Below are 24,933 nucleotides of genomic sequence, written 5' to 3' on the forward strand. Positions count from 1 at the left end.
TGATATCAAAATAACCACGTCCACTCCTAAACTCTGGATCCAAGTTTTATCCACATCTCTTTCTTTTTAGCTCCTAAAGAAGCTACTGGGATTATAAATCAAATTCCTTGTGTCCTTCAAGGTAAAACTTTTTTTAATCACTTTCTTCCATTTCACTGGGCAGTATGTGGAATTCAGTTTAGGAGCTGCTGCCAGATTAGGGAAAATTCAGAAGATTGGAAAATTTCTGAGCACACAAAGCACATACTGCAAACTAAACCTCACAAAATAACCTACATTATCCTAACATTGTAGAGTTTATTTTCAAAAAATTTGAATGCAAAAAAATGACAAAAGATGAACAAGAAAGGCCCAGTGATGAGCATGCCAATTTTATTACTCTTCTGTTCCTGGCAAAAGTACGCAATAAATTAACCCAATACAGATAATATGATACAATATACAATAAATACAGTAATGCCTCAGTTCACGAATGCTTCTATTTGTGAACAGTTTGGTTAGCAAGCAGAAGCATTGGGCAAAATTTTGCTTCCATTCATGAACTGGGGTACTACTGTACATTTTACAACTTTTATCTTCCTACACTATATTTAAGTAAATTTTCACTTTTACCCCTGAAGAGTATCTTTTAACTAGAAGCTTTATATTTTTGAGCCTCTTCATTACCTTTCCATAGAGTGTAATTCTTTTTTTTTTTTCTGGGTACTCATAGAGTGTAATTCTTGAGTGTTTTAAAAACTGGATTTGGGGAGTAATGGCTTGAAATCTATTAAAATAGGAACTGCTCAATGTCAACAGTAGAAACGAGAAAAGAAAATCTACATTAAGGGGAAGTGTTTGATGAGAAACTTAAGATTCTGTTTTATGGCTATACTTGTCAGGATATGGAACAAAGTTTAGGTTATAATCAAAAAAGCAAAAAATAACCCACTTAAAAGATGAATTTTTAGCATGTACACTTTATATATAAACAGAATGAATGCTAATTATTCCCTTTATTATTCTAATCAGAGTTCACAGATTCAATTTTGATGAAATATTCCCAATTTGTTTAAATTTAAAATGTAAAATCTCCTCAATCACTGATTATTTCTTGTTGAAACCATTTTGACTTTTTTTTTTTAATTTTTTTTTTGGTACTGGGGATCAAACTTTGGTCCTTGTGCTGGTGAGGCAGGCAGCGGAATCACTGATCTAAACCCTTGGCCCCTGACAGATTTATTTTACAAGTTTCTTTTAGAATTGCATTTTTCTCAGTTAACTCATAACCTGGTTCTCCTCAAGTCATTCAAAAATAGTCAATTTTTTTTTTGGTACAAGGATCGAACTTGGGTCCTTGTGCTTGTGAGGCAGGAGGCGGAACCACTGAGCTTGGACACTTTTTTTTTTTTTTTGGTACTGGGGATCGAACTCAGGACCTCCTGCTTATGAGGCAGGCGGCAGAACCACTGAGCTACATCCCTGGCCCTGGTGTATTAAATTCTTAAGATTTGACATTAAAATCTTTTAGGACTACAGAACTAAGTAGTTATGTGCATGGTTTTGAGGTTTTTATTCTTCTCTGGGAATATATTTTAAGATAGATGTTATTGGTGTACAAAAGATTTCTTTTTAAAAAATGGATATCTGGGCTGGGATTTAAGAGTTTGTCTAGCATGTGCAAGGCCTTGAGATCAATCCCCAAAACTGTAAATCAAATGTTCCTTTAAAATATATACAATATATTTATTTTTAATGTTTCCTTTTTTAAAAAAAACTTTATTGAGACAGGCGAGGTCTTGCTAAATTGCCCAGTCTAGCTTCAAGCTTGCAATTCTTTCAACCTCCTCAGTAGCTGGGATTATAGGCATGTGCCATTTCACCTGGGTATATTTTTTTAAATGTTCATAAATACTAAGTTTATATCAGTTCTGAAAACTAGGGACTTGTTTTCAAAATAGCTCAATTTGACAGTATCCTCAATTTCCCAGGAACTATTTAATGTCTGACCACATGCATAGTACAGTAAGTCCCTCACAGGTGTACTGTATAAGACACACTTACACAGTCAGAAATGAATCTGACTTAGAAACATTCTCCCAGAACAGAACTCCTTTGTAAGTTAGGGTCTTACTCTAATCACATCATGTAACAATACAAATATAAAATGCAATGTGCAGGTAATAAAACCAAATAAAAACAAATTTAATACCTTTGCCCTTTTCCGGAGAAGTTTTGCTAGTCGTACCACGTAAGGTTTAAATTCTCGTTGATGTATGCCCTGCCTCCTGACTTCCAAACCTGAGTCATCTGAGGCTTCTGGAATAAAGGCCCATCGGTACCTGTGTGTGGAAGAATGATATCAGTAAGACAAACTGTGCTAAGGTAAGGCTATATAATTTAGTAAAAAGATCATCATTCCATTACTTAACGAAGGTTTTGAATGCCAGCTGACTGGGAGCCCTGTCACCTTGGGTATATTTTTTAACCTCTGAACCTTTTCTTCATCAGTAAATATAGTGTTAAAATACCACACAAGGGTTTTATTGGCTAAATAATGCTATACAGTGTAAACTTGTAAAGTGCTCATCACTTCTTTTTCACAAGCACAAAGCAAACACTAAACAAATGTTTCCTTATTAGCTAGTAGGCAAAAACTTCTTAAAAGGAAATTGCTTTTGTGTAGCTTACTGTCTCTTTGTACTATAGTAGTCCGATAATGACCTGATTGATTATTTATTTATTTATTTATTTTGGTACCAGAGATCGAACTCGGGTCCTTGTGCTTGTGAGGCAGGCGGTGGAACCAGTGAGCTAAATCCCCGGCCATGACCTGATTATATAACATATAATTGACTAAATATTCCTAAAAAACAGTAAGTGTGCGAAGAACTGAAAATTTCAGGAGTATTTAAATAGGACTTCTACCATGCCTCCCTTAGATATTTGCTTATTTAAATATATGGAAAAAATTTAAACAATATAATAGAGATGCCAAAGAAAGGTAGTCTCCCACCTACCATATGACCCATCAGTTTCTTGTATTACATTTTTTCAGAAATAGTTTATTCAGAAAAGAACACACATTCACACACTGAACCCTTTCCCCCACTGCCCCTTTAAAAAAATACGTTATTGCTGCTTGTTTTGATCTAATTATATATCTTAGAGATCATTACATACCATGTTAAACCCATTCTTTCTAAAGCTACATAGTATTCTATGGATTTAACCAAGTTTCCTAGATGGTCTAAGTTCTTGCTGTTACAAAAGTGCTATATAGTACAAGTTATTCAAATGAAAATTATATGCACATCTGTGAGTACTGTGTTAGGATACATCCTTGGTTGTAGCACAATTATTAGCTTAAAGAGAAAGTACGTTTAAATTTTTAGTAAATATAACCCTCTGAATTGAATAATATCAATGTATACTTCCAACAAGAATGATTCTATTAAAAAGCAGTTTTTAAAATTAAAACTAGACCCATATCTATCACCATGCATTAAACTTAAGATCGAAGTGGATTAAAGATCTAAATATTAAGACAGAAACACTATACTTGCTGGAAGATAAGTTAGGTAGAACTCTTGAAGATATTGGCATAGGAAAAGACTTTATGAACAAAACCTCAGTAGCACGGGAACTAGCACAAAGAATCAACAACTGGGATCTCATCTTATTAAAAAGTTTCTGCACTGCAAGAGAAACCACCAACAGAGGTAAGATACGGCCTACAATGTGGGAAAAAATTTTTAGCAGCTGTACCTCAGACAGAGGTCTACTATCTAGAACATACAAAGAATTGAAAAATATCAGACCTCTCAAATTCAAAGGCCCAATTCAAAAATGGGCATCTGAAATGAAAGACATTTCTCAGACAAAGAAGTAAAAGCAGCAAATAAATATATGAAAAAATGTTCAACATCACTGGTCATTTGAAAGATGCAGATGAAAACATTGAGATTCCACCTCACCCCAGAAAGCATGGCTATCAAGAAATCAACCAATAACAAATGCTGGCGGGGGTGTGGGGAGAAAGGAACCCTTCTCCATTGTTGGTGGGAGTGCAGACTGGTGCAACCACTGTGGAAATCAGTATGGAGATACCTCAAAGAACTAGGACTAGAGGTCCCATTTGACCGAGCTATTACAGAATCATACCACAGCACTATATGTGCACCCATGTTTATAGCGGCACAGTTTGTAATAGCTAAAGCTTGGAAACAGCCCAAGTGCCCATCAATTGGAGACTGGATAAAGATGTGGTTTTTATATAAAATGAAGTACCACTCAGCCATAAAGAATGAGAAACTAGAGACATTTATAGCTAAATGGATGCACAGAGGCCATATTCTTAAGTGAATAGGACACACGTGTAAATACCGAATAGTTTCTCTAGTGTGAGAAACTGAAAGTGTAAATAAGGATCAAAATGAATAACTGATAATTTGAATAGGAAGAAAAGGTTCAAAGGGGTAGGGGAAGTGGGAGGGGAAGGGGAAAGGAAAGAAGGGAAAGGAAAAATTATGAGAAAAGAAAAAAATGGAAACAGTCTATGTAAATAAGGAAGGGTGGAGGGGGTGAAAGGCACACAGGTAATGGGGAAAAAATAAGAACCAAGATACATCATGTACAGGTACAAGCACCCAATGATAAACGTAAACGTATACCTAAAATGTACCAATAAAAGAATTTAAGAAAAAAAAAAGCAGTTTTTAGGTCTTTACCATTCTGATAGTTACCTATAGTTTTAATTGGAATTTCTCATATGATTACAGCTTAGTGCTTTTTCTATTTAGTAGCTATTTTTCTTTTGGTGCTGGAGTTGAACCCAATGTGGTAAGCATGCTGTGTGCCGTAGAGGTACCCACTCCAACCCCGTTTTGTTTTAACAGTATCTTGGCAAGTAAAGAGGATAAATTAACTCTGGTTCTTGTCATGAAAGACTAAAAGTCAATACCATAAACATACTGGTTAATGTTCATCTTAAGGCACTGAAAAGTTTAGTTTCTGTCGCTTCTCTGAATGTAAGTGTCCTGGTTAACTTTGGACGCTTTGCTACTGTTTAGCTTAGTACTGGTATCCTTTTCTAAACTTTTTTAGGACTTCAATTTGACAGATAGCCAACTACTGAAATTCATCAAGAAGTAGAGTAGATGGTTTTCAAATGGAAAAAAGAATTAATCTAAAAATAATTTCTAGTCTTTATCATTAAATTTAATGAAAAGAAAGTCTTAAAGATTTAAGCATGCCCAAAGAAAAAGATCTATCTTAACTCGATCTTAAAACATTCTATGCCAGAAGAATACTATAACAGCACAATATACTGTACAAATGTTTGATCTTGTGCACAAATTCTCAAATTATTTTAGCTACATTTTGATTTAGAATATCATAGTTTGCGTATTTTAAGATTTAGATATGGAAAACCATATTTTTGAGCAATTATGAATAAAGCATTATGAGCATTTACTCATCAGTTTTCTCCCTACTTCTTAGTTTAGTTCACTATCAAAATAGCCTTCTTAGTTCTAGTCTTGCCTACCTCTAGTCCCTTCTCCACAGTACACAGCCAAAACACTTAATAATTTAGTCCTTTTCCACCCTCTTAACATTCTGTTTCGTCAGTGCTGATCTTTCAGTACCTCAGACATACCAGGGCTGTTCCTGCCTGTCTTCACATGTGTGCCTTTCTTCCTCAACCCTCACTCATCACCTCAGCTTAAAAACTCCCAGGGCTTGGGCCGGGGGTTTAGCTCAGTGGTTCCACCGCCTGCCTCAAAAGCACAAGGTCCCGAGTTCAATCCCTGGTACCAAAAAAAAACCAACTCCCAGGGCTTGCGCTGAACCAAAAGTATGGGAGAAGTTTCTGCTCTATCCCTTCACAGCATCTTTTATAGGTACTATTATGTAACATTCAGTGTGCGCTCAACTGTTTGACTCCTTTACAAGTCATGTTCCCCATTGCTTCTCATCTGGATGGTACTCAATTTGTTGACCGAAAGGCCTGTTGATCTTAATATAGCCACATCAACCATTTACTTCCAGTAAGTATGCTGTCCTCTCCTTTGCTAAAAGAAGTACATTTTAGTAAAAATTATTCTTTCAACTTGCACAAAGAACTTTTTAGTGTTAGTTTCAGAGACAAAGGTAAATGTATTTTCAAATCTACCCACTTACATCTGAAACTGAGGAAGATTTTCAGAGGGCAATGCCAGAGCCAAATCCAAAAATTTGCAAGCAGAAAGATAGAGGTTTAACCACCGCTGGCTGTTATATGAAGTAGAAAAGCCATTGCCTCCTGTATAGGTGGTCTCCAGACCAGCAACAGAGGGGCCTGAAGTCCTGTAAAGTAAAAGATGGCACTATCAGTAGCTGGACCCATTTGCTTGAAGTGGAATTCCTAGAACATCTGAACTAGGCAGTATTTTAGTCATCTTGAGTGTACCAATAATTTTTGCTAAATTACTGGTTTTGACAATTGTGCTGTATCAAAAAATTCGTTTCTATGTAATTTTAAGATTTACAAATAACACATAACATACTCCATAAATATACAAATAACTGTAACCCTGAAACCTTACTACTACTCAATTTCCTTTTGCAAATATAGGCAGAACTTTTTGATAATAATAAAGTTATTAGGGGCCGGGGATTTAGCTCAGTGGTTCCACATCTGCCTCGCAAGAGCAAGGTCATGAGTTTGATCCCCGGTACCAAAACAAAAACAAAAACAAAAAGCAGCACAGGAAACTGTTTTTATGAACTTTATACTGAAGAATACAATATATTTAAGACACATGGTCTTAAAGGAATTTCTCAATTTATAGATTTAGGCAAAACACATATAAATTAGATTTAATCATAAAAAATTGCTCCCACTAAAAATAAAATTGTAGAACATTACATTTGGAACATTCTAAAAGATCTGGATACCTTGAATACAAGTTTCTTTCTGTACTAAGTTTTGCTATCTAACAATTGTAAGGAACCAGATATTGACCATATTGATATGGCTCATGTTGCTGAAACAGTACTATACTGAGCTGTATTTGTATCTAGAGGCCAAAGGCCATAACTGCTAATAGTTTAATCCAGTCTACTGTGTTTCAGGACTAAGTGAAATTCTATTATATCCAAACATGATCAACTAAAAAATGGACTAAACATATAAAGTATTCAGATAAAATAGTTGAGTGATATTTTGGATAACTTCAGGGTATTAAAAACTACTAAGAACATATTGAAATAAATTACATAATTACCGTGAAATATCTTCATCAGCAGTGAGTTCCTGCTCCATCAATAAAAATACTTGTACCTGAAGAACATTAAATAAATGTTAAATGTTTATCTAAATGGACATGTAATCCTTTCATGTTATCTTTAGGCTATGTTTTCATTAATACAAAAACAAATTTTAGGATACGTGTTCAGAATATTTTAAATTAGTTTCTGAAAAGAAAACTGAAAGTTTAACAGCACAGAGCCTTGCTAATCATTTGGCAGAGTCCAATGAGACAGATTTTTGTTTTTAACGATGATGGAATAGTCAGTGTTACTAAAAAATAAAACAAAAAAATGAAATATTAAAGCAGACTTCTGAGTAAATTATAAAGTTGAATTTCAGACATATGGGTTTCTTTCCCTTTCTCTACTTGTCATCCTTTGCTGAATTCCCAAATTATTTCTGTGAGGATGAGGATGGCTGCATATATGAGGACACTGAATAGTGTTGGTGGACTTGGGAAATCTCTGCTGATCCAGAGCTTAGAAAATCTTCGTGAAAGGCTCTCTAATACAAATTTAACTGGAGTAGGTGCTGCACTTCAATAGTAAGTATATGGCTTATGCCAGTATTATGGTTTATATGGAAAAATGTCCCCCAGAGGTCTCAGGCACACATAGGTGGAGCTTTTGGAAGATGACCGAGTCATGGGGGGGGGGGGTTGCTATTGCTGACTAGCTTTTGGGGGGGTGGGGTCTAGTCAGAAGAGATAGCTCTCTGAGGACATGACCTGGAAGGATATGTCTCTCTCCCTGGCTCCTCCCTTCTCTGCTTCCTGTCAACGACACTAGCAGCTTTCCTCTGCCAGAGCCTCCCAACCAGGACTTTCTGCCTTGGGGCTGGCCAAAATAAACCTTTAAATTGCAGGTGTTGGGTGTTTTGTTTTAGCAATGAAGAAAGTGACTTAGCCAGTCCATTAAAATCCAGCTCACCTATCTTTATCACTAGAGGAACTGCTAAAAGTGGGACCCAAACCTGTTGATGCTGACAAGTTAAAAGTGTACAGAAAAAAAAAAAACATGTACAGAAGACACAGAACACTAAACTAGATCAGATGAACTATATTTCATATGCAGCTGGCCATCTACAGTGCAAAATTGAAAGTTTAAGAGCTTACTGTAAGAGATGGAATCTGACTCATTTTACTGTTTTCAACTGTAAAAAGTGTTAGTACTTTAACTGAATTTAATTCTTTTTCAAAGTTAGTTTTAGCCAATACACATGGAAACTAATTACTTTTTTTTAATAGTTTAGATTGTAACCTAACAATTAAAATAACTCACAAGTTCTGTGATCATGGTAGGCCAGAGTGAGGTAAGATGTTGTGGAGACATTCTTAAAAGTAATACTCTGAAAAACAGGAACACTTGAGAGTGAAGAGTTGGCACCTGGGGCAAACGGAGACTTTCAACCAATCTCTCTGCAAGAAATGCAGTATATTTTCAATGCTGAAATAATCTGATTCATTATCATACAGCACTTTTTATCTAATATAGTAATTCTCGAACTAATAAAGGACCCCTTAAAAAAATTCCAATCGGTTGGAGACTCATACATCCATAAAATAAAAATTACATGAAAAAAACACAAATATGTACTATTTTATTATTCATTCACTAGATTCTATCAAATGACAAATGTTTACTCTAAATTTTTGTCCTTATCATGGATAGGACAAGAGATGGGTACTGGTCCGTGGACCACATATTGAGTATGCATATTGTTTTCGTGAAATTAGGTACATTATAAAGGAAAAAAGAAGGAATCACTTGTATTCTGGGAAAAAAAATCTCGTGAGGGATATGGCAAGTATATTACCACGTAGGCTCCTGACCTTGGAGGTTGCATAGTATACTAACTGGACAGAAAATAATTCATTTTCCTTTTTGTTAGCATGTGTTTGCAGTACAGTCATTGTGGGGAGTTGGTACATGTACATAACACATCTTATTTTTTTATTCTCTTCCTCTGTGCCCCCCTCCCCCCATATCTTGGATAAAATTCATCCTGATTGTGAAGCTATTTGGTGGTATGGGGTGTTGAATGCACTGCATTCTTCTGCACATAGGAGCTCACCAAACCCATTTAATGAAGGTTACCTTATATATACCCCTGCAACCCCCCTCTGCCCAATACCCTAACTATAGCCTCCAACTAGCCACAACTTACGGGCTCTGCCTATATTTGTCCTCTCCTAAGGGGTGTATGACTTCTTGTCCAAAATGAAAGCACTAACATGCCTGTCCACAGTGAAATAGTCATACATCACCCTCCAACATAAATTCCTAAGGAATGTGAACCAAACAATAAAATAGAGACCATATTCAAGTGAGCCTACAAGTTCAGTGTTGGTTTCTTTTAGATACTGGAGATAATTTTTGTGGTATGGTAGAAAAATTTCTGATTATATAGCATTTCCTGCCAACTTATACATGATATATTTTACACCAAGTTACAATTTAGGGGAAGCATTTTGTAAGAAACAACAAAAGCCTTGTAGTTCAGAAGATAGAAAAAAAAAGTTTTAACTATTTACCTTGTATATCAGGAAGATATTTCTGGTATTGGTCAATTTCACTGCTAAAAATAGCAAAAGCCAATCTTTTCAGAAGCATGGCTCTCTGTTCCAGTTCCACATCTCTGTTTGCAAAGAGATTCAGTGAACTGCTTTGAGCCACAGCAACTCGAGCTAAAGAAAACAAGTGAGAGAGATAGTGACACACACAGTCATCTGTAAAAAGATTATTCTATTACTTGTTTTTATTGTTTTGTTTTTTTTGTGGAACCAGGGATTGAACTCAGGTCCTTGCACTTGCTGGGCAAGCGCTGGTGCCACAGAGCTAAACCTCTGGCCTTATTACTTGTTTTTATAAGTGTGTATGTAGATGCCCTGTAACATTCAAAAATGAGAGGAATTTGGGGAAGAGGATATGGGACCACTCTGCCACAGAAGAGCTGGCAAACAAATACAGCATATAAATGCCAGAAGACCAAGCAGTGGGAACCGTAATGTAGAAGAGACATAATCATTTAGAACTGTGGGTTTTAGAAGATAAAATTACTGATACTATTTTATAAAATGCTTTAATATTTTATGCAGTCTGCTTAAATCCTTTGTATTACTTTAAAATATAATTTTCAGCATGGTCTAGCCTTATCTACCTACCTCTCTTTCCTCATGTTTATTTACACACAGCTCTGCGATCTGTAGCCAGATTATCTTATTTGCTATCACATGAATTTATCATGTTTGCTGCCACCCCAAGATCTTAAATTTTTGTTCCCTATTCCTAGAATCTTGCTAGGCCTTGTCATTGTTACTCTTCAGTTTTACATCAAATATGAACTCTTTAGCTGGTTTTTAAAATCTGTATTTCATATGGCCCCATTTCGTTCACATTTTTTTATTCTCTGAAATATTTTTTTTTATTTGACTAAGGTGAACATAATGCCTGACCCACTGTTGCCCTTTAGTAAATATTAAGTGGATGAATCTGAAATTTAAAACAACTTTATGAAGATGAGAAAAAGATGATATAATAATGCTGTTAATCCATAAGAGAAGACTGTAGCTTGGGCTACAGAAGTTATATAAAGTTTAGCAGGGTATAGTAGTGTCTACCTATAATCCCAGCACTCTAAAGATCTGAGACAGAAGGAAGGAAAGTTCAAGCCTTGCAAAAGTAAATTAGTGACTGGCAAGAACCTGTATCAAAAGGAAAATAATAGGGCCGGGGATTTAGCTCAGTGGTTTCGGCGCCTGCTGTGCAAGCGCAAGGACCCAAGTTTGATCCCTGGTACCAAAAAAAAAAAAAGAAAAATAATAAAAAGGGCTGGGGATATAGTTCAGTGCAAAAGCCCTGGATTCAATCTCAGTACTGCACAAAACCAAACCAAACCAAAAAACAAAATTCTACAGACACATACAATTTCACTGCTATTTCAGTTTAGTAATTTTCAAATCACTTTTTAAAAAAATTAGGAAAACCTTTTTTTTTCCTCCAAGAGAATACTAAATGGAACCCTAATACATAAAGACATCAAGATTAAGTAGAAAGGGAGGTAGAAGGTGATTCTGACCTTCTTGGCTCCTCTCTTCCTTCCTTCAGAGGAGAAACACAGAGTCCCAGAGATTGAGTGACTTGTCTCATGGGTTGGTTCCAACTGTCTGCCTTAACTGTTAATCTTTCTTTCGTTCAAAAATTATCTGAGTGCCTACTTTACACAAGGTATAGTACTATGGTGTATTAGAAACAACTTAGAAACGCTTCTCTAGAAACTCTAGAAACAATTTAGAGCCAATTTAGGCATGATCCCTTCCTTCCATTAGCTGTCCCAGAAGGACAGTTTTACTTATTGTTCATTACTAAGTTGTCCATTGTAAGTCTTAATATTATATTTCCAAAGGTTACTGTATACATCTTGACAAATAACTAATTTAATAGTTTCCAAAAAGAACAAAGTAAGAAAGAATGAATCATGCAAAGGAAAGACTGCCTGGATTGTCATTCCACAATACTCACTCATCAAATCTCTAAATGTTGTCTTATCATGGGTCATCAGATTATCCATAATAGCTCTCCAACTGTAAGAGATACGCATTATGATATGTAACTTTGTTCTTGTTACTGTTAAAGCATAACTTAGTGGGACAGTAGTTGACTTCAGTTGACTCTGAGCTACTTTAGCATGTTGTATGAAACCAAAGGATGACTTACTGATTAACACAAGAGGCATCCATTTGAAAGAAACTGGGATCCATAAATAGGTCAAAGGCTTCTTTTTTCCAAGCTCTCCTTGTGTACTGATACCCACTAAGACTGCTGAGCAGCTGGACACAGGCACGGTAACTAGGGGCATTATGTGCACTGTAAGAAAGAAAACCACCTTAATCTCTACTTTCTAGCTTTAATCATTGTGCTAATATAGATAAATGTTCACATTTGCCTAAGACAATGAATGACATATGAAACAGCACCATAAAAATACTGCAACTTTGTGCTTAATTCCAAAAAAGGCAATGAGGAAACAAGTTGTTGCTAACAGGCTATGAATTAATTTAAATCTATTTAAACCATAAACAGAACTTGTTTCCAGCAGGCTATGAAATAATGTAAATCATGATAGTACCTGTGGTTTCGGAGATAGGGCACAACATAATGCATAATGTTTACAAGTAAAGGAATAACTCGCTCCTTTTCATCACTATAGAAAACCATATCCAAAAGGTGAGCCAAAATCTGAAACATGAGAAATGAAGTGGTGTAATCTATGAGTAGAAATTGACATCACCTACAGGTGTTAATGTTCAGTTTGTAAGAAAACTTAAAATACCTGAAAATGAGAAAAATCTAAACTAGAGTCTCTCTAAATCACTTTTATATTAATGATTTCTACCACAATCTACTTATTTCTCCACTCTAGCTATAGGACATAGACAGATTTTGCTATTTCCAACAGAGACAGGGAAGTATAAAAAAAGAGTTAAAGAATCTTCTAACGTGACAGTAAACAGTGGACTTAAGACTACAAACTCAGTATTCTTTTCCCCTTACTATGTTAAAAGGAGGCTTTGAAAACTCCAAACAAATTAACTGGGCTGCTTAAGTCCCAACTCTGTCATTTAATAGCTATACAGCCTTAGTAATAGTTTTCTAACCTTTGTAAGGCTCAGTACCCAAATCTATAAAGGAGAAACAAAAAAATGATATATACAGATGTGTAACAATATGAAAAATAGCTTGGCAGAGAATGTATATAAAGATGTTGCTAACCTGTAAAATCCTTCACAGTGAAAGCATCATTATACCATCTTTACTCCTCTTTATCATAATGGAATACAAAAGCAGTTTTCTTTCTTAAAAAATATATTTAAAAAAATAGTGTTGTGGGGAGGGGGAACGTCTAAAGTTATTGTCACTAAAGTTAAAACTATCAAAATAGACAAGGCCAAAGCTTTACATTTGTTAATTCTACATAGTGATTTCTAGAAATACAAGATGGCTTTTCAAATTAAAATTTTTAAGAATTATTTGCTCATATTTTATTACCAAACTTTACTTACAAGTTCTCGTTAAAAAAAAAACTTGATAATGTTTACCTCAGAGAGTAATGTCAATGCATGGACACTATATACAGAGGGAGTTATGTTTGAGGTTTCCATTGCAGGGGATAACATATCTAAATATGAGAAAAGACAGGTAAAGTAAACACACTGGTTAGTATTTTCCCACTTAAAAAAAGCTATTTGCTAATAATGAGAAAGGGGATGAATTTTTGCTACTCACAGTGCTAACAGAAATGACTACAGAAAACAAACCTAAATGCCTGAAATACCTTCAACATCAGATTCCAAATTGGTTCCATCTACCATTATTTTTGGAGAAGGCTTAACTTCTAGGTTTCGTCTCAGCCATGTTGTTTGTTCCAGAGAAGAACCAGCAATTGCACCGATAGCATCCACTATTTTATGAGTCACATCCTAAAGAAACAAGGAAAAGCCACTATGAAGTATATGTGTGCATTTGCACATACATAAATATTCATTATGGAGTTTCATAGTTTTATATTTTCTGACAACAGATATTTTACAATAGACATTGCTCATTTTTATAGAATGTTAGGAGTTGGGAGAACTTCACAGATTATCTTATATGACCCTTATGTTCAAATTGACAACAATGGGAAACACAATTTTGGCATGCCTTACCTGCAGGTCTCTTTGGTCTTTTTTATTTTCCAGACTAGGGTTTTTCATAATAAACTCATTCAGAACCCTAAAAAGGCCACCAAAACAAAAATATAGAAACAAAAAGTATTAGTCTAAAGAAAATGATGTAATCTAGTTTCTCACAGTAAGTGGGTTTATGGCCTCAATTTCTATTTTAAATATTCATCGAATATATATTCATTTTCAGTGACTCAACTGAACTACCTAAACATGCATGAAAAGACACATATAATGTTAATAGCAGCAAAGTTTCTAAGTTTTTAGTATATCTAAAAATGTTCAACTCTGTTTTAATGTTTGATCCATGTACACACATACTGAGAAGATGAGGAAACAGTAAAATCTTATAGGAAACAGCTACAAATCACAATAGATGGTTTAAAATTTTAATCAACAGGATTATCTGGTGATGATTCAAAGGAAAAAATACATGAAATTATATATGATTATATATATATAATATTATATATATAATTATATATAATTATGTTCCACCTCTAGGAAATTCCCCTTTAACCACACTATTCATCCTCTCAGACCTTTTCACCCTGCACTTCACCCAGGCCAAAGTACTGTTGTGACAGCTTCATTTCAGCACACTTAAATCTTGTTATGTATAAATACACACTGTTCTCTCCCTTCTCTTCCTTTTTTACAAGCCTTATATGTCTGGTTTTGAGAACCCTGTGAGTAGGTAGAGAGGCCACATGGTTAGTGAAAACACTTATTCAGCAATATGCTTTTATTTAAATTGTGCGTGTGTGTGTGTGTGTGTATTTTGGTGATACTGGTCATTGAAGCCAGAGCCTTGTGCATGCTAAGCAAGCACTCTACCACTAAGCTACATCTTCAGCCCTTCAAAATCATATTTTTAAGTGAAATTACTTACCCAAGTATAAGAAACTGTCCTGGGGCGGGAAGACTCAGTTGAATAGAGTCTTTTAGAAGTATCAACAGTGATGTCCAGCTATCTACTAAACTGGGCACTGGGATTCTGCAAGATAAATATAATTTGTATATACAGAAAGCCACAATAAAATTTAAGTTTCTTTATATTTTCCTAAAGTTTCTAACATATTTTCTATTACCTATTCTGAAGCATTCTTTTATAGACTTATGGTAGAATAAAACTTCTAAAGGCTTTACATTTTCTACTAATATATAAGAAGATGACTAAGCACACTAAAGATAGTGCAATTTCTTAATCTAGACATTTTGCATTAGAAATCTCTTATCACATGGACTCTCAAAAGAAAAATACAACACAATAATTCTCAGTTTAATAACTATCAAACATTCCCTATCCTGATCTATCTCTCTTCACCTGTAAGTCTCCACCTCATGGTAGGGAGGGCTCTGAATCTATCCTGAATATCAGTCTCCCACCTGTAACAAACTAATATGATTTTTTTTCAGTCTAACTTTAACCCTAACACCTCTCTGTATCCAAATTCAGATTTTGGGCAATTCTTGCTCTAAGTTTCAATGAATTTAAATATATGAAATAACCTAATTTTATAAATGTTAGTCACAAATCACAAATGGATACCAAACTTGGTCATTAAAATGGAACTTTCTATAAGGAAGGATTAAGTTTCAGGTTTGCAAGTATGAACTTTACCAAAACTCAAATCCATTAACTTCTATTCAGAGGTCTGTTAAATATAAAATGGAACACCAAACAAGAGGATATTTTCATGTTATTTCTAATTTTTTAAAAAAGACAAATTGGATTGCTGCATGTTCACTGATATCAAAATACTTATTCAGTGGCAATAAGCATGACTTCAAAAGTAGGTCCAGCTTTTTACTTGTATTTAAATGATTTTCTTATGATTCACTGTTTTAATATCCAGGGATTTTCAACACCTTTAGGTCTTTAGGCTTGTAGTATTTGTATAGCAGGGACATTTATATATGTATGATTTAAATTAATATATCCATAAACAATGTTCCTTAGTTTCTTGAATTTGTTTAGTTTTAGGTAAACAAAAAAATCAAAACTCCAGCAACTTCTTTAAGGAATTCATGTGCTTTTCTTCCCATATTTCCGTATCTTTTATACATTGTGGATGCAGAAAAGAAAGATCTACATTTGTAATCTTACCTTTGAATATAAGCATAGAAAAACTGAAGCATGCAGACTTCCAAAGAAAGATGTTTCTATAAACAAAATAAATCAATTTTATAGTGAATAAAAAATGCTGCCTTTGCTTTTTCATTGTTGTACATATTCTTTATCTTACTGCCAGTCTATCATTTAAAAAAGCTCATGTAGCTCTCTTCCATTTAGTAGGGTTAATTCATAATTAAGTTATTTAAAAGTTAAAAAGAGATGAAAAATTCTCAAGTTCTCTGCTTTACACCTATCAAAAATTGACATTCCACCAATGACTCTGAAATGATCATTCTCTCCGTAAGCATCAGAATTAATCTTTTTTTTTTCTTGGTGTGGTACTGAGGATTGAATCCCAGGCCTTGTGCATGCTAGGCAAACACTCCACCACTGAGTTATGGTCCTAGCTCCCAGAACTATTTTTTAATTTTTTATTTTAATCAGCTTATACTATCAGAATTAGGTTGAAACTTTATTAAATATGTATTTAAGACTATATATATATGTTAAATTAGTGGTTAGTTCAAATTTGGTTCATTCTTTCTTTTTTTGGTGCCAGGAACTGAACTCAGGGCCTTCTCGCTTGCGAGGCAGGCGCGATGCCACTGAACTAAATCCCCAGCCCTTGGTTCGTACTTAATAGCTGAAAATGGAGCCATTAAAGACAGTATGAGTTAAGCATATAATAAAAAGAATGTACCTCCCCTTGAAAATAATACTGATGTCCACTGACATTAGCCAATTTGTTCTTTTTTTCACCCAACTACTGTATTCCCTCAAAGGTTTCCCTAAATTGGTTACCCAATTTAGTAAGGAGTGGCCTTTGATGAAGGAGCAGAATTGGTTTGTTTTTCTGGCCCTCATTTGTAGCCCAATGTCTGCATCCAAATATTACACTGACTTGAACTTTCATGTGAATACCAAATATCCTACAAAAAATGCTCCAGAAGTGCTTTGAAAATAGCTAGGAAATTATTGAAAAGTTAATAAGGAGGCTGGGGATGTAACTAAGTGATATTGCCTAGAATGCTTTAGGCTCTGGGTTAAATTCTCAGTACCATATTACATATATACAAATATCCCCAGCTGTGTTAAAAAAAAAAAAGTTTATAAGAATGTTAACACACACGCACCCTCTTTTCTTTGGCAACTGAAGAAAAAGGTTTTAAAAAAGGAACAAAGTCAACATTTTCAGCTGTACGTAATTCTATTAAAGATATGATTATGTCTAATTTTGGAGTGTCAAAGTTTAATGTTTGTAGTTGATAAATAATTTCTAAGAAAAGTGTGATCTCCTGCTATTGCTTGAATAAAGGGCAGAAAAAGTAGAAGTCCATAAATTCCGAGTAGATTAAGTAGAATGGACTAAAGACTGATTTGTAGGCTTCTATGTTTACCTAATTAGAGACACAGAAACATGAGTGAAGGGACTGTCATTTTTGTAGCGCTTACAGAGTTTACTATTGTACATGGTCAAGAAATGACATTGTCTGGAACCAAGGTCATGGTAAACTTGGGGAGGTTACAGAAATGAGAGATATTCAGAAAAGAAAGCAACGAGGAAGCTGTGTAAATGTAAATAAACACTGGGGCCTGGATTCTGTGTTTTTCCTTTAAATACTCAAAAAAATTTCCCTAAGAATTTGGTCATACAATTCCTGACTACCTGTGATGTATGAGCAATGAAATGCTTTTCTCTGGCTACAAGAATGATCAGAATATTGACTACAAATAGTGTGTGTGTGTGTGTGTGTGTGTGTGTGTGTATTATAGCAGTGATATGCAGTCATCTTGACAATTGCACTATGGTTAAAGGGACACTAATATGTAGAAAAATATTTCACCTCTCAGCATCATTTCTAAAACTGAATCGTAAACAAAAGTGAAGAAAAGCTTTCTTACCTTTTCCTTGGCTATAGCTGGAGGCTGCTTTACAACTTCTTTCACAGTCTGGATAACAGTTTCTGCTCTCATGACACTGATTGAACGAACTAGTTCCACTAGTAAAAGCTGTTCTTCACTGGCAGCAGGAATAACCTGGATAACACCATTGTGTTTACACATGTGTATGTGTATATAAAGTATTTTTAAGAGAATTCATAGATGAGAATATTTTATGGCCTTTTCTTAATATAAAGTCCCTTGACCACTTTAAGTGAAATTTATTTAATAAATCTAATAGACTTCAATTCAAAAATTCAAAATAAACTGGGACAATAAGCCTGGTAAGAAAAAAAATGGCAGTACCTCGTCCTATCTCTGCTCACAACTATGTTCCATTCTATTGGTTATCTATTATTTCTACATAACATGTACTATTTTCCCTAATTTTTAAAGCCATTTAGACATTATCTATTAATTTCTTTAGAAAACAGACTTAGCTCTCTTAGTTTTCTTCATCTTTTGCCAACAAGTTTTATAATTTTATTTAAATCAGTATCCAGTATTCACATGACTATTTATAGTTGTGCTGTGTATTGTACTATCACTGTGTCTCTCTTCTTGCACAACTTCTTGTTTTTCCTACAGTGAAAAAACTTTTTTGGGTTGGCTTTTCTATATATCTATCACAAATTCATCACTAAATGTGGCAACAACTATAAATCTCTAATTGTATATTCAAGTATCTAGGTAATTAATCTTGTGCCTTTTCCTCCTCTTTTTTTCTTTTCTTTTCTTGTGAGACATTTCTGTTCTATCCTAGATTAATACTCTCTAGGTTTGCTACAAAGTGTCATGTTGATACTTGTCTTGTCACCATCATCCTGGAAAGTATTTGTGCTCTTCTTCTGTGTTTAAACCCCTATTTCTTGGATCCCCTACCTTCTTGCATCTTGGTTTATTCCTGTCTTGTGGAGCTGCACCTTCTAATAAGATGACCAAGCGACACCCCAGCCCCACCTTCTTTCACACTGCATGGCTGAAAATTCCTCAAGTAATAATTTGTCTATAGAAATATAGGTTCAGACTACTTTCCCATCAAAATTTTGACTGTTCCTATTAATAAGTTTTTATCATTTTTCTTTTGAATGGGATCGATCATTTTTCTTTACAAGATTTTAGGATTTCCTCTTTACCCCCAGTATTCTGAAAGTGCACACTGATTTCTGAGTATGCATCTTTTCCCACTGCTGGGCATAATCTGGAAATATCCTTCATTTCTGAGGATTTTCTCATGATAACTAATATTTTCCTCTTATCTTTTTTTCTTTATTTTTGCCAAAAGATATTGAGCCTCCAGCACCACTCCCTACTTTTCTTACCTCTTTCCTTGTATTTTTCATATCTTTACTTATATTCTACTTCGGATATTTATCCACTTTCCTTTTCAGTCTTTCTATGATACTGCTGCAGAATTAGCATCCAAGAAAATTTTACATTTTTGGAACAGTTTTTCTTATAATCTCCTATTTCATGGGTACAATATGATTTCATCCCTTGAAAGTTATTACTGCTTTTATTTACATTTTCCTGTATTACCTGCATTGCTTGACTCTTTTTTTCTTTTGAAGCAAAACATTTTTTGGTACGTTTTAGATATACATCATGATAACATTCATCATAGGGAATTTGTATTTGTACATGATATATCTTGCTTTATCCGACCCCCCCCACCTGCCGGCTCCTCTTCTCCTTATTTACGAAAAAGCTTTGGTTTTTTTTTTTGCTTCTATTCTTTTTCTTGTGCCTTCTTTCCTTTCCTCCTCCCCTCTCCCTTGTTCCGCTTCTCATTTGAACATTTTCCTCCCATTTCCCAATATTTATTATACATTTTGCTCCCTATTTCCACTTTGTTTCTCACACCAGAGATATAATAAAATATTTAAAATGTTAAGTGTTCGATTTGATTCGCTTGAGAGTATGTTGACTCTTTAAATCTAGCTTAAATGTGAGAATTAATCTTGTTTAAATGTGAGAAATAACATAGCTAGTATTCGGTCATTATTAGACACTAGGCATAGATGTGTGATTTTTTCCTTCTTCTCTCTTTTTCTCTTTTCATCCCTCCTTTCCCTTCCTTCTCCTATCCTTCCCTTCTCTCCTCCTTCTCTCCTTCCCTCTCATCTTTTCCTTCCTTTTCTTTCTGAAATACACACAATCCTTTGCAGTAACATTTCTATCCTGAAGTCACATAGCTAGTGAATAGAGAAGTTAGAATTTCAACCCCATGGATCTAGCTTCAAAGTCTGGACTTTTAAGCATTATGTGTTTTTCCTTTCAAAAAGTTTTGGATTTTGAGGTCATTTCAGATTTTTGGATTAGGGATGCTCAACCTCACTTTTTGAGTATCATGCACAGACATGATACTGAAAAAGTCTCAGATTTAAGGTACTTTGAATTTTAAATTTTCAGGTTAGGGATGCTCTACAGGTAAATCAGAAATACTCCTAAATTTGAATCACTTTGGGTTTCAAGCATTTTGGATAATGAATGTTCAACCTGTCTGTAGACCTTTCTGAATGCTCTTGCTTTCAGCATGATGTTTAATACATTTCCATCAGTTTTTTATTAATAAAATTAAGAAAAAGTCTATAAATGGACCAAATCTAGTTAGTTGCTTGAGTTTTAATAATTACTGCCCAAATATAAGTATTAATACTATTCATACCAATTAAACAATTATAAGAAACAAATTTCACTAAATTAAAATTTTATTTATATTTGTGAATAGTTTATCAGTAATTAATTCTCCAAATTTTAACATGGGAATCTTACAAGCACCCCAATGCTGGTACATATAATATGCATTTACAACTACTGTACCACAAATCAACTATATTAGAATTTTTATACCATTTTAATGTCTTAAGAAACTGTAATATGATGACATCTGGTCTGCTAAATCAATGTCTGTCTTTGCATTATGGTAATCAAAGACCCCCTGAGAAGCATTGCCAGCCATCCAATGGGACAGTCAAGCAAGTACCACAGTGGTTCAAGCCAGCGGAAAGGACAGAATTCAAATAAGAGCCACCTGGCAGCGAGACATGAATTACGGCCCCATTGTGAACATGTTAAATTCTACCTGTGTGAACCTCATGCCTTATGGTGCAGAGACTCTCTTGGTAAACTCTTAATTCCAGTCTCCTGCTAGGTAGGGGAGAACAGGGTGGTTGGATATGTTTGGGAAAGGGGATCTAGAAGGCATCAAACAGATGTCTATATAAGTTTTCAAACACTTCTCCAGATTTCAGCCTACAGTACAGTACCTGCTAATTCTACTTAAAACACCATCTGTGGTTTTACAGCAGGAAATGGTTTCCCTTTAGCAGACAGTCACCTATACACTCTCTTTAGTTCCAACTCAGTCAGACATTCATTTTTCCTTGTAAAATTTTGATTATACTTATTTTTCCATGATCACCACTCCTAATGTCATTATGAGTTTATGACTTTTTAAATTCATTTACTCTGTTTCTTGGGCAACAGCTCTTATCTATTTTTAAATAATCTAGGATTTCCATTCTGTTCAATCTGAAATCCATAACTACATCTGCACATGCAAAATAATGTAATATGACAGAACTATTTATTTTTATTATTCGGAAATGTCAGTACATATGTACTGTGAAATGAACACAAAAATAAATTTTTAGGTGCAGAAATCACATATTTTGTATATTATTTAATATAATAGCATTGCTATTATGTGTCATGATTTCTAATACTAATCACTTTGAGATTTCAAACTCACAAAGCAAGCAGCAAATTTTTTTCACGTATAATTCAATCAAAACCAAATGAATTACATTTAAAAACAGTAACTAACTGAATTATCACACTGAGCTCAAATGAAAACTTTCTTTGTATTCTTATTTAATATCTGGAATGACTAGCATTAAAAAAATACTGTATCATATAACCATTTTTAACTAAAATATAGTGAGTTTTAATATCATACTAATTTCTCATTTTTTCACATTAAATACTTTTTTGGGTTTTGCAATATTAGAAATTGAACCTAGGGCCTCATGCATTTTAGAGCAAGCACTTTACCACTGAGCAATAACCCCACTACTAAAAATAAAAAAAAATTTTGGCAATAAGCCATTATCTAAACCTCTAGGCAAACTTTTCCTTTTCCACCTACTTCAGCCTCACTGCAACTTTTGGAGAATTAAAACCAGCATGTACACACCAAGTAGAAATGTAATTACCAATGAGAAAAATGAAAAGTTCTAAATAGGTAAATACATACCTTGTTTCGGATAGTGGTTTTGTTCTGTCTTCTTTCATTCCATACAAATGCAATGGCAGCCATGAAGTGAACACCGTGATTCATTGAAATAGGACCCAATAATTCAAGGATCTGTTGTCTCAAGTTCTAAAGTAATTTAAACAAATGATAAATGAAAAACTATGAAAACAACAATAACCACACTTAACTTTTAGTTTTTCATGAATAATATGTTACTTATATGTTATTTGTGAATAATACATGTTACTATCTAAGTAATACGTACAGGAACCTTTAGTAATGTTAACAGCTACAATGTGTCTATTTTAATTCTCAAAGAAACCCTATAAAATGGCAACTACCAATCAATGAAATGCATGTCTAATCACTGCGATGAGATACTAGAAAAAAACGTTTGAAATTCAATTTATTACATTTTAGAGTCTTAAAAAAGTGGGACATTTTATAATTATAAAGCACCCTTTATGTTCTATGTTCATGTAGAATGAACATAAAAAATATAGTTTAAACATGGGTACTTAGATTACATGTTCTTGTGGCTGTTAGCTTTCTCCTATCCACAATTCCTTATGTTTCTACAAATCCCAGATCTAAGTGGTCAGGCCCAAGGATAAATTAGGTTATTGAGGAATGTCAATTTGACAAATGACAATATTCACATTATGTTAAAAATATAAAGCTGAAAATTTGAAAAATTCCAGAGTACAAAGAAAACTGTGAGATAATCACTCTGAATAGATGAGTTTTATTACTTTTTTTGCAGAGAAATTTTTTATATAACTAAAAATTTTTTTAAATTTAATTTTATTGGTACATTTTAGGTACACAATATAATGACAGAGATATTTATAGCTAACTGGATGCACATCGAGGTGATACTCTTAAGTGAAATAAATAGGACACATGTGTAAATACTGAATAGTTTCTCTAGTGTGAGAAACCGAAAGTGTAAATAAGGACTAAAAGGTATAATAGATAATGTGAAATAGGAAGAAAAGAGGCAAAGGGGAAGGGGAAGTGGGAGGGGTAGGGGAAAGTAAATAGGGAGGCATAACTAAAAATTTAACATCTCTGTTTCATTGAACTTTTGAGCACTTTCCTATCCAGTGAGAATTCATCAAACTTTAGTGGCTAAATAATGTAACAATGAGCAGATAATTTAGCCATTTCCTTATTCATCATTCAAGATCCTTTTTCCCCAAATTAAATAATGCTACAATGAACACTATGTCAACTTTGATTACCTTAGAATTCATTCCTAAAGCAGCTTACTAGATCAAAGACTATAAAGTCCTTTGTATACATTGATAAAACTGTTTCCCAGAAGGGCTTTATTAAAATATAAACTTAAAATGTCCTTTTTAAAAGGAACAACGTTATAACATGCATGAATAAACCTCAGTGAAAGACGCTAGACAAAATAAGACCAAATATTGTATTACTCATTTCTATAAAATACCCAGATATATCAAATCCCTAGATTAGGAAAATAGCACTCAATGGGGGTTAAGGGATAGGAACAGGAAGTGAGTATAAATAGACAAGCAGAATCTTTTTGTAGTGAAGGATATGACTGAAAATTGAATTGTATAGTTTTTATAAAATCTACTTATTAAAAAAATCACAGTTTTGTATACTTGGGTGAATCTTGTGATATGTCAACAGTATCTCAATAAAATTATTTGATAATTACTTAATCTATGCAGAGTATAATACTCTAATTATGCATACATTCTCAATATAATTTTGGGCAAAGTTCTCAAATAGACTTTTGAGAACTAGATTGTGAATTCTCTAACCTTTGTAGCTCCAAGGTTAATGGTGGTAACAGATGCAGATGCAGCAACAGTCATCTTTTCTGAAGCATCAGCCTGATGCAGTATACTCCAAAGCAATGTCACAGAGGACATGATCATGTGAAGGATTGAGAGTATTCCACTGCGAGCTTTAAACAAGTGTTTTTGGTCTACATTGACCAAAAGCTATTAAAAGTAGAGGAAAGAAGACATTTATTTAAGTTTATAAGTGGAAGCTTACTGAAGCACATAGTTTTTAAAAAGGAGTCAAGTATTTATATAATCTTACTTGGTGATACTGTGTAGTAGGATCTAACAAACAGTAATGGATAATGGCTGTGATCCCTTCCAAGAGAGTAAGAATCATATCTGGTGGAATAATTGATGCCATCCACAGAGGCCTGAAATGAAATATATTCATCTGAACACAAGTTGTGTGAAAGCACAGGTCATATTTTATCACTAGTAAATATCCAGCATTTGCCAAGCAAACAATAGGTGCTCAGTAAATAAATGAAAAAATGACTAAAAGAATAAATAAGGGATGGGACTGGGGATTTAGCTCAGTGGTTCCGCTGCCTGCCTCACAAGCGCAAGGTCCCAAGTTCGATCCCTGGTAACAAAAAAAAAAAAAAGGAAAAAAAAAAAAAGAATAAATAAGGGGCTTTATTTCTTAATCTATAAAGTAAATGAATTTATGTAAATGTAGTAGCATTTCTTTTGGTTAAAGAATTGAGGGGGATCAGGATTTTTATTTTCAGGCAAAAAGTCTACAATTTCCTTTATATATGTAGTGTGTATGTACATATAATACACACATGC

At 34.1% G+C, this 24,933-nt stretch overlaps 1 protein-coding gene across 12 annotated transcripts in view; it reads right to left on the reverse strand.

Annotated features, from left to right (window-relative positions):
• The window catches only part of Dop1a (DOP1 leucine zipper like protein A), a 98,224-nt gene that overhangs the window by 3,049 nt on the left and 70,242 nt on the right, over window positions 1-24,933 (reverse strand). For 11 of the 12 annotated variants that reach the window (XM_087188111.1, XM_021240726.2, XM_087188108.1 and 8 more), the window contains 17 exons: window positions 24,401-24,512; window positions 24,115-24,297; window positions 22,316-22,441; window positions 18,019-18,153; window positions 16,108-16,163; window positions 14,890-14,994; window positions 13,980-14,046; window positions 13,607-13,751; window positions 13,371-13,450; window positions 12,401-12,510; window positions 11,989-12,138; window positions 11,794-11,855; window positions 9,807-9,959; window positions 8,554-8,690; window positions 7,248-7,303; window positions 6,163-6,327; window positions 2,192-2,321 (listed from right to left, as the gene is read on the reverse strand). In XM_087188111.1, coding sequence (XP_087044237.1) covers window positions 2,192-2,321; window positions 6,163-6,327; window positions 7,248-7,303; window positions 8,554-8,690; window positions 9,807-9,959; window positions 11,794-11,855; window positions 11,989-12,138; window positions 12,401-12,510; window positions 13,371-13,450; window positions 13,607-13,751; window positions 13,980-14,046; window positions 14,890-14,994; window positions 16,108-16,163; window positions 18,019-18,153; window positions 22,316-22,441; window positions 24,115-24,297; window positions 24,401-24,512 — 1,972 coding nt within the window. Of the gene's footprint in view, window positions 1-2,191; window positions 2,322-6,162; window positions 6,328-7,247; window positions 7,304-8,553; window positions 8,691-9,806; window positions 9,960-11,793; window positions 11,856-11,988; window positions 12,139-12,400; window positions 12,511-13,370; window positions 13,451-13,606; window positions 13,752-13,979; window positions 14,047-14,889; window positions 14,995-16,107; window positions 16,164-18,018; window positions 18,154-22,315; window positions 22,442-24,114; window positions 24,298-24,400; window positions 24,513-24,933 lie in introns of those variants that run through there. The other variant, XR_015441564.1, reaches the window with a different exon arrangement.

Source organism: Heterocephalus glaber, unplaced genomic scaffold (genome assembly GCF_053883595.1).
Source record: "Heterocephalus glaber isolate CG9 unplaced genomic scaffold, H.glaber_assembly_v1.0 deba00001523, whole genome shotgun sequence".
NCBI classification, from domain to species: Eukaryota; Metazoa; Chordata; class Mammalia; order Rodentia; family Bathyergidae; genus Heterocephalus; species Heterocephalus glaber.